Source organism: Miscanthus floridulus, chromosome 1 (genome assembly GCF_019320115.1).
Source record: "Miscanthus floridulus cultivar M001 chromosome 1, ASM1932011v1, whole genome shotgun sequence".
Lineage (NCBI taxonomy): Eukaryota > Viridiplantae > Streptophyta > Magnoliopsida > Poales > Poaceae > Miscanthus > Miscanthus floridulus.
This window is the reverse complement of record NC_089580.1, coordinates 114,625,805-114,635,091: the sequence shown is the minus strand read 5'-3', so window position 1 is coordinate 114,635,091 and position 9,287 is coordinate 114,625,805. Positions and strand designations below refer to the sequence as shown.

The window sequence follows — 9,287 nt, the reverse complement described above, 5'->3', positions numbered from 1 at the left end:
CTCTTCGCGAACGATGTAGTGCTAGTGGATGAAAGCCGAATAGGAGTGAATCAGAAACTGGAGTTATGACAGGAGACTTTGGAGTCCAAAGGTTTTAGACTCAATAGAACTACAACTAAGTATATGAGATGTGACTTCGGCACTACTATTCGGGAGGAGGAAGATATTAGTTTGAAAGGTCAAGTAGTGCCTAGGAAGGATACCTTTCGATATTTAGGATTAATGCTACAGAGAGACGGGGATATTAATGAAGATGTTAGCCATAGAATCAAAGTAGGGTGGATGAAGTGGCAGCAAGCATCTGGTGTCCTATGTGACAAAAGGGTACCACAGAAGCTAAAATGCAAGTTTTATAGGACGGCGATTAGACCTGCTATGTTGTATGGTGCAGAATATTGGCCTACGAAAAGACGACATGTTCAACAGATAAGTGTCGTGGAAATGCGTATGTGGCGTTGGATTTGCGGTTATACAAGAAGGGATCGAGTTCGGAACGATAATATACGTGATAGATTAGGGGTAGCACCAATTGAAGAAAAACTTGTCCAACACCGGTTGAGATGGTTTGGACATGTCCAATGGAGACCTCCAGAGGCACCGGTGCGTAGTGGAATCCTAAGCCAGGATAGTAACGTAAAGAGAGGCAGAGGAAGACCAAAGTTGACTTGGGTAAAGACAATAAAAGGAGACTTGAAAGGATGGAATATACCCAAATACTTAGCCTTAGATAGGAGTGCTTGGAAGACAGCTATTCATGTGTCTGAACCTTGATTGCTTCTGCTGGGTTTCAACTCTAGCCTACCCTAACTTATTTGGGACTTAAAGGCTTTGTTGTTGTTGTTGTTGTTGTATGGTCACATTTTTATTAATGAAGTCACATGCATTTGCTATTGTTGGCTATAATTTGTTGTGTTTTTATGCCTCAGTAGTTGCATTGTGGGAGCACTTCAGTGGATAAATATTTATTATTTGTTGTTCTAGTACGTTTTTTCCTCGTTTCTTACTTTCTGTACTTTGTGTCATTTGTGATAAACAGACTTTGTGATAAATGGGTTAACGGAAGGACTAGCGTGCTGAAAATATTTTGCTTTCTCTTGCCCCACGGTGCATAAAAAAAAACGAATTCCAACCTAGGAGGAAGTAGGTTTTTTTCATTAAGAAGAGAAATAGGCACCCAAATCCAGTCTAAGAGAGGATTTGAACCTGGGTGGTTGGGTGCATGACCACACCTCTTACCCAACTAGGCTCACTTCCTCCCTTTTCATCATGGGTGTCAATGTGTACTGTAGGTTTTCTACTTGGCTCTAAAAGTTGTACATTTTTCATACTTCAGATTAGCTATCTTCCACTTAGAAATATTAACAAGCGTGGACTGTTCTGTTTACAATTATTCGATTTTTCAAAATCTCAGATTACTAGTGTATGTTGCTTTCTTAGTTTCTTTTGTTAGTACAGTCGATGATTGGATGCATTGCGTGATAGTTTCACTGTGTTTGACCATTTCTTGATTTTACAGCATGTAAATGCTTTTGTTGTCACATGTCCCATCTTTTAGCTGTGAAATTAAATGCGAATGTCTTGATATATTGGGAAACGTACTTCATATATTTAACAACTTGACTTGATTACAAAAGATCATCTGAACATTGTTAGAAGTGCAATCCTTTTCTAGAAATTATTTCACTTGAGAAGGATGCATTTACTTGCACCTGTCAACATATGTATGATATCTAAGACTGACAACAGCGTTGTTGTTGCTTGAAAAAAAATTTAGCCTCTCGTACGTTCCGATGCCTCAACTCAAGATATTTCCACAGCGTGGGCATCGACGATTCACTGTGCCTGGACCCCACCCACAGAACCAGCCTCTTCTTTCTCTATCCTTTCACGCGCCAGGGACTTTTCCCCTTCGTCTCCGCCCAAAGCCTCCCCGATCGATCTCTCCATCCCCGCTAAATTAGGCTGCAGAAACCACAAAAATCGATCTCTCCATCCCCAAATCAAAGCTCTCCTCAAAATCATGGTTCCATAGCACTTATCTTTGCAGGGGCCGGCATCAGCCTCACGGCGGCGGCGCCTCCAGCCATGCCGTGGGGCTGCCTCCAGCACGCCGCGGGGGTCGCGGGCAGGCACACGACCGGGCGCATCCAGCCACGGGGCTGCCTCCAGCACGCCGCGGGGGTCGCGGGCAGGCACACGATGGGGCGCATCCAGCCACGCCGCGGCGACCGCCGTAAGGCACACCGCAAGGGCCGGCCCCCATCAATCGCGCCGGCGGCGGCCAGCCAAGTTGCGGGGATCGACGGCCCCAGCTTTGGACGCTGCTTCGCCTTGACCCGCAGTCAACCGAGCTCAGCTCCAGGTGCGTGCTAGCTCCATCAACTAATCCTTTTCTTGCTGCTGTGTAACTCTTTTTTTTCTTTATTGCCATGCTATCTATAATTCTTGTGATATTGGAAATATGAAGTGCACAAGCAGAGGTGGTACATCTAATGTCGAATACAATTAGAATTTTTTTGCGATGGATGATGCTGGAAGTAAACATTACAACTAGAATTTTTTGCGATGGATGATGCTGGAAGTTTTGAATCAAATATGAAGTAAACATTACAACTAGAAATTACACACATGAGAATTTAGTTTATTACACACATGATAAGTTGGTACATCTAATGTCGAATGATGCATGATAATACAAACATTACAAGTAGAAATTACATAATATACTAAGCTTGATTTTGTCCAAATCGCTGCCATATATGCTCAACTAAGTCCTCTTTTAGCTGACGATGCATATCTCGGTTTCTAATGTCTTCTTCTACCTCCAATAGTGTTGAAAATCCATGAATAGGCCCGTGTCCAAATCCAGCCAATGTGGATGAAGAGCTAAGCTGGTCATATTCACTCTCATAGTTGTCGTCATAGCGAACTCTAAAAGTATCCCTCTCATCCTCCACAATCATGTTATGCAGTATAATACATGCATACATGATTTCAGCAAGTGAGTTCATTTGCCACATACGTGATGGGTTGCGTATAATAGCAAAGCGAGCTTGCAAAACACCAAATGCACGTTCCACGTCTTTTCTTGCTCCCTCTTGATGCTCTGCATATAATTTGTCTTTCTCACACTGAGGCAAGGGTATTGTTTTTACAAATGTTGCCCACTCGGGATAAATACCATCTGCTAGGTAATACCCCATGTTGTACCTAGTTCCATTGACCATGAAATGAACTTCTGGGGCTCTTCCTTGAAGTACTTCAGTGAACAAAGGTGACCGGTTTAGGACGTTGATGTCATTGTTGGACCCAGCAACACCAAAAAATGCATGCCATATCCAAAGATCATGTGAGGCAACAGCTTCTAGCATGACACTAGGATGTTTTATGTCACCGCGGGTATACTGCCCTCTCCATGCCTTTGGACAACTCCTCCATTGCCAATGCATGCAATCTAGACTCCCCAACATACCAGGAAAACCACGAGCTTCACCTATATGAAGTAAACATTGAATATCTTCTCTAGTTGGCCTCCTTAGGTATTTTTCACCAAAATTTGCAATCACACCTTGAGAGAATTTTTTCATGCACTCAATAATTGTGGTTTCTCCTATTCTGAAATTTTCATCCCACATGTCAGCAGGTGTACCATATGCTAACATGCGCATAGCAACTGTGCATTTATGCAATGGTGAAAATCCCATCTTCCCAAATACATCGTTCCTTTGATAGAAATATGGAGACCAAGAACTTAAGGTATGTACAATTTGTAGGAATAGGTGAAGTTTCATACGGTACCTACGCCGGAACTGAACATCATTGTTCACTGGATTTTCTGAGAAATAATCTGCAACCAGCCTATCACTAGCCGCTTCCCGATTTCTTTCTATATGCCTTCTAGGAAATTGATGATGGTCATTGCACGTACCTCCTAGTTGAGCCTCAATCTGACCTGGAAACTTTGCCTCAATCTAAGCTTCCACTAGATCATCCATGAACTCCCAAAAGAACTGTTGGATGTTAATCATGTTTGCTGGTTCTTCAGGAGAACTTCCTGCAGGATCTTGTGTATTTGATGCCATTCCCTTAGCCCCTAGATTAGAGTATGCTAGGAGGTGTGAAGTGTTCTGAGAACACCACCTTCTATTTATAGGAAAAGCTGGTCACAACAACTAGTTTCCAATGGCTAGATCCAAATGTGCTGCAACAGCTAGATTCCAACACTATAACTGGAACTGCAGCTTTTTACATCGGCTAGATTCCAGTGGAATAAACTGTACATGTGAGGACAATGTGCTTTAACAAAAGTGATATTCAGATTCCAATGTCCTTCATAAATAGATTATAGATTGACATAATAGGACAACACATATATAGGGAAAAGCTGGTCACAACATTACATGATAAGCTACTTCTACCAACACAATACAAATATTGAAGGCTACTTCTACAAACCGAGCTTTTCAAGGGAAAAGCTCTTTAGCTAGCAAATCCAAGACTTGTTTATGTCTTCCTAAAGTATCCTCATCATAACCTGAAGTGTCCTTGTTAAATAGTTGTATATATGCTGCAAGTTTGCCTAACTTGTTCCTCTCCTTGTTATTTTCAGCATTCTTGTCATCAACTGCAGCTTGAGCTAATGCTGCTTCAACCATTTTTTCAGCAGCCATAGACTTCCATAGCTGTAGTTCATTGAACTTCTACATGCTTTCCTCTGTAAAAAGACTTCCTTCTGAACACTTCTATTTTCCTTTCTTCTTCTCAGATTTGGCTGCATCTCTCCCTTGTGGTCGCCGCGATTCAATAGATGCACCATCTGTGTCTTGAGCTGAAGAAGAGCTGTAAGCACCAGATGAATTCAGCTTAATCCTCTTTTGCAATTCATGTGTTGGGTAAGCTCTAGCCCATTTAGGTTGGTCCTTCAACGCTGTCCACCAATGTTCCAATGGGAATGGTCGTTTCTTTTTCATAAGTCCCTTCCACTTTGCCCGAACCTCCTCCATAAGCTGATCATCAGATTGACCACTAGCATTTCTATTCTTGACATCATTGTAGACTCCATTGAACTTGTTAATGAGAGGCATATTCTTGTGCCAGTGTTCTTTGCACTGCATTGCTGTTCTTCTTTGCTGCTTGGGAGCATTCTTGTTGTACTCAGCTGCGATTTCCTTCCAGAATCGATCTCGAGGCTTTCCATTGCCATCGATTGGATCATTAGAATTCTTGAGCCAGGCACTTACTAGGCGTAGGTTTTCCTCTTCACACCAAAGCTTGCGACCTCCTTGCTTTTCACCTTCATCTGTGCTGCTCTCACTGCCTTCTTGAATTTGAACAGGTGCTGACTGCATTGGAGGGGCTCTAGACGTCGGAGAAGATGAAGCAATGGGGCTGCTCTCATCACCCATGGAGTTGTTGCCACCACTTCCAAAGAAGGGCATCGATCCAATTGGAGATGCTGGACCATTTCCGTGGTAACCTCCATGGTATGCTGGTGGTGGAAAAGGGAAGTGCTGGAAACTTGGTGGTCCTCCAAAGGAATTGTTGATATTTTGTGGGTAGGGACCATGCAAATTGGTGGGTGGATAGTTCATGGGGTAGTGTTGTTGCTGATTGAAGGTTTGGAAGTTTGGGTACTGCTGTGTGTTTGGATTTGGTGCTTCTGTGTGTGAGTTGATGAGATTTGAGAAACTAGAAGAGGAAGAGTGGTCCATCTTTGAACTTTTGTATTTGGATATATGCCTGATCTATACTTGGTGAACTATATGTATATATATGCAGCAAGCCGCAACGGCTAGCATGCAAGGCAATGGCCAGGACCAACGGCCGCATGGGATAATAATATTTTAGTCATCTAGGACCAACGGCTGGTTGGAAATGATTTTTTATTGATTCAGGCATATGTGAAATTGGACCAAGCATCGGCTGCTACAATGTTAAACACCAGTGCTGAAACACTATCTCTCCTCTTTCAGCACCGGCAAAAGCTCACGTTGTGGCCAGTCTAAGGTCATAATGTTCAAGTGCAGGTTATGTTGTTCAACAAGGATGAATGACCCGGTTCAGGCAAGTCACCAGATGCCAAGTTGCCAACCATTGTACTATAGGGCATAGTCATGCATATTCCATCACTATTATTGGAACCACTTAATAGTTTTACCAGGCTGCAAAAGCCTTAGCTTTGAATGGTAGTGTGTGTGTGTGTATATATATATATATATATATATATATATATATATATATATATATATATATATATATATATATATATATATATATATAGAACTACTATCCTATAGCTGGCTGCAGAATAACTTATTCTGTAGCCACTTTGAGTTACGATAATTACTATGTTAATTTACGAGATTTACAGTAACTCCTTACTAAGTGGTTTACTATAACGTTATGGTAAATATTCCCATGTGTTATAGTAACCCAACTATCGTAAATATGTATTGACATTATGGTAAATTAGTATATAAAATTATGGTAAATAGAGGTGGCTACAGAATAACTTATTTTGTAGCCGGCTGCTGAATAGCCTCTCCATATATATATATATATATATATATATATATATATATATATATATATATATATATATATATATATATATATATATATATATACACACGTGGCTCAATGGGCTTGCAGTACCATGTACATGGGAACTACAGCTGTACATGGACTGTGTGTGTTGTGTAATCTAAAAGTACATGGGAACTACAGCGTTTTATTTTGAATGCGTCGTCGAATTCAGAGACCATTCAGCCAGCAGAAGCATTACAGTTCAGTATGTACAGATTGTGTAGCCTACCTCTGAAAAACAGTTTGTGTCTGTCAATGTGTCACAACTCACAAGTTAAGCTTGATCTGTTTTGTTTGTCGGTGCGTCACAGACTAAGCTTCCTGTGTACTGCGTACTGCTCAAAAGAGTGTCAGTGTGACGCAAATCGGTATTATAGGCCTCTCAAAAAATAGTTTCCGCCTGATAGCAAAAGTTGTCATGAAAACCATGGTTTCAGGATGATGGCACTGCACCAGTTGATGAATCCGTTTGATTTAGGTCATAATTTGTTTTCAGAGTTGTCTCTTCGAAGACATCTGATAATTTGTTTTCAGAGTTTGAACGATAACTAGTTGGTTTTTAAGTTCCTGTAGCGGTTTGTTTGCAGGTTCTAGTTTATATATCATATTTAAACATTCATTAGTGTGCCATTGTGTTCTTGTAGCTGGTCTGTGATGCTTGTGGCCTTTTTCAACCAGACAAATCTAGTAGTGACCTAGGTCACTTGTTCTTTAGAGCTTCTAATCTGCATCTATACCTATATTAATAATAAAGAAGCAAAATTTCAGCCCACTTTTTTGCCCGTTCATTTTTATGGTCCATCTCCCTCTAACTACTGGACAATAAAGAGTTTCTTCCGTCCGGACTTATATATATAATAACCCGTGCTTAAACGAGTTAGAATAGCTCTTGTTTGGAGCGATATGAAGTCCGATTTCAAAATGTATTAGGTCATGTATGTGACCCGGACTTATAAGTCTTGCTCATATGTGTTAGAACAACCCGTGTCTAGCGATTATATGTGAATAGTCATTTGGATTTCAGACCGAGTCCTACAACAACTAGGACATGACATGAGTTCTATTAAACAAAATCGATTTTAATAATATGATAATACTAGGAAACGAGTCCTCACAGGACACCGATTCCTTTTCAAATACTCATAGACACGGATCAAACTGCGTTCATCTTTAGCAATAAGATTTTACAAACGATACAAAACATTGTGACCGGGCGCTCCAGATCTCGCTTGTTTACAAGCGCAAAAACCATCGACTCCAAAAGTAAAAAAAAAAAAAATCAGCCAATCGTCCTTGGTTATTCAGCCTAGGTGATATATATTCGCGATAAAAAAGATCTTCCAATCAACAGGCGCGGATGATACTTAACAAAGAAAAAGAAAGTTGGCTCGGGGAAAAAAATCGGCCAACGGCCAATCGCTTCCATTGTTGGCTCATCAGGGAAAAAAAAAATGAGCTGAAACGTACATATCAATCGAAAACAGATGATGAACGTAGATAAAAAAGGATACAAAACCAGTTTGGACGCAACCCAAAACCAGACTCATGGACGCAAACTAAAATAGTTTTCCGGAACGGATAGAGAAACGTAAGCAAACCAAAATTAGACTTAGGAACAGACATGCATGAAATCGGAAAGAAACACAAACCAAAATTATATCTGTACATCCATATCTCATATTATCTTACATCTTATTTTGCTTTCCATTTCTTAATTCTTTTTTTTGTTTCCATCCGCCTTTTTCCGTTTGTGCTTGTGTTTTGGCAGTGTTTTGCGGTTCCGGTTTCTTTCGGTCGTTTTTTTTGCTTCCGTCCATTTTTTTCATTTTTATTTTTTCCGGTTTGGTCCACATTTCTTCATTCCGTGGTGTTCTTTTTTTGCTATTTTTTCCATGTTTCCATCCCCTTACGAGTTTTCATTCCATGGTTTATTTTAAGATTTCATCCGTTTGGAATACTTCGTGTTGAGCTCTCGAGGAAGTATAGAAAAGAAGCAACGACGAGACAAGACAGAGGATCCATAAGTATAATGAAATGATGAGAGCCTACACATGGCGTTAGGTAGATCGATAGTAGAGCAATCAATAAACTCTCACGAGATCTAGCTACTTCTTGTTAGGTTAATCCCTACCAACCACTACGTTGTTGATAGCATCAATAGCACAATCATGTCTTCTTTATGCACACCGCTCTTCTCTATCACTAAGGGCACTATTAAGGTTGCATGTTGACTCAACCACGGCGTTAGGCCACACCCACGCCATCACAGGAGCCGTGTCACAGGCACTGTGCTACCCACCTTGTCGATGTGTGACACCCTAAAATTTGGATTTTTGAAAATAGAGCTAAAATGATTTAATTTAGAATTTTGTGCTCATGAAATATAGGAAAATAAATTTTTTATTGAATTAAAACTCATCATAAGGTTTAACAACATGATTGTGCATACATGCCCTTGCATTTGATGTATTTGATTGAGTGGTTTAAAATGCTTTTGCAAATGAAATTGAAAATGGCTTTGAAGTAAAAGAAAAGAAAAGAGAATTAGAAAAATAAAAGAATTTAAAAAAAGTTGTCAAAATTATTTTTAGGAACTTATCAAAATTTCTCATTTAGGTTTGAATTGAAAAAAATGTATTTGAGATCCTATTTAAATTTGATTTGTTTTATATTTGAATTGGTTTTGAAAATAAAATAGCAAA

General features: G+C 40.1%; 2 protein-coding genes across 4 annotated transcripts; one reads left to right on the top strand and one right to left on the bottom strand.

Moving 5' to 3' along the window:
- Positions 1–1,796: 1,796 nt before the first annotated feature.
- On the top strand, positions 1,797–5,745 carry LOC136491330 (uncharacterized). 3 transcript variants are annotated; one of them, XM_066487601.1, is made up of 2 exons: positions 1,797–2,362; positions 5,336–5,745. In XM_066487601.1, the coding sequence occupies exons 1-2, from the start codon at positions 2,086–2,088 to the stop codon at positions 5,473–5,475; spliced, it is 417 nt and encodes a 138-aa protein (XP_066343698.1). In that variant the 5' UTR covers positions 1,797–2,085; the 3' UTR covers positions 5,476–5,745. The 3 variants fall into 3 exon arrangements, with proteins under 3 accessions (XP_066343698.1, XP_066343705.1, XP_066343713.1); XM_066487608.1 differs by lacking the exon at positions 5,336–5,745 and adding an exon at positions 4,766–5,249; XM_066487616.1 differs by lacking the exon at positions 5,336–5,745 and adding an exon at positions 4,610–4,736.
- LOC136510476 (uncharacterized) lies at positions 2,551–3,704 on the bottom strand. The gene is made up of 2 exons (XM_066504907.1): positions 3,237–3,704; positions 2,551–3,131 (listed from the first exon to the last, which is right to left on the bottom strand). The coding sequence occupies exons 1-2, from the start codon at positions 3,702–3,704 to the stop codon at positions 2,727–2,729; spliced, it is 873 nt and encodes a 290-aa protein (XP_066361004.1). The 3' UTR covers positions 2,551–2,726.
- Positions 5,746–9,287: the final 3,542 nt, after the last annotated feature.

Coding starts and splice junctions, on each gene's coding strand:
- LOC136510476 (XM_066504907.1), bottom strand. CDS start 3,704: ATGGGATTTTCACCATTGCATAAATGCACAGTTGCTATGCGCATGTTA. Junction 3,132..3,236: donor TTCAAGGAAGAGCCCCAGAA/GTTCATTTCATG, acceptor CCCTTGCCTCAG/TGTGAGAAAGACAAATTATA.
- LOC136491330 (XM_066487601.1), top strand. CDS start 2,086: ATGCCGTGGGGCTGCCTCCAGCACGCCGCGGGGGTCGCGGGCAGGCAC. Junction 2,363..5,335: donor TCAACCGAGCTCAGCTCCAG/GTGCGTGCTAGC, acceptor GAATTTGAACAG/GTGCTGACTGCATTGGAGGG.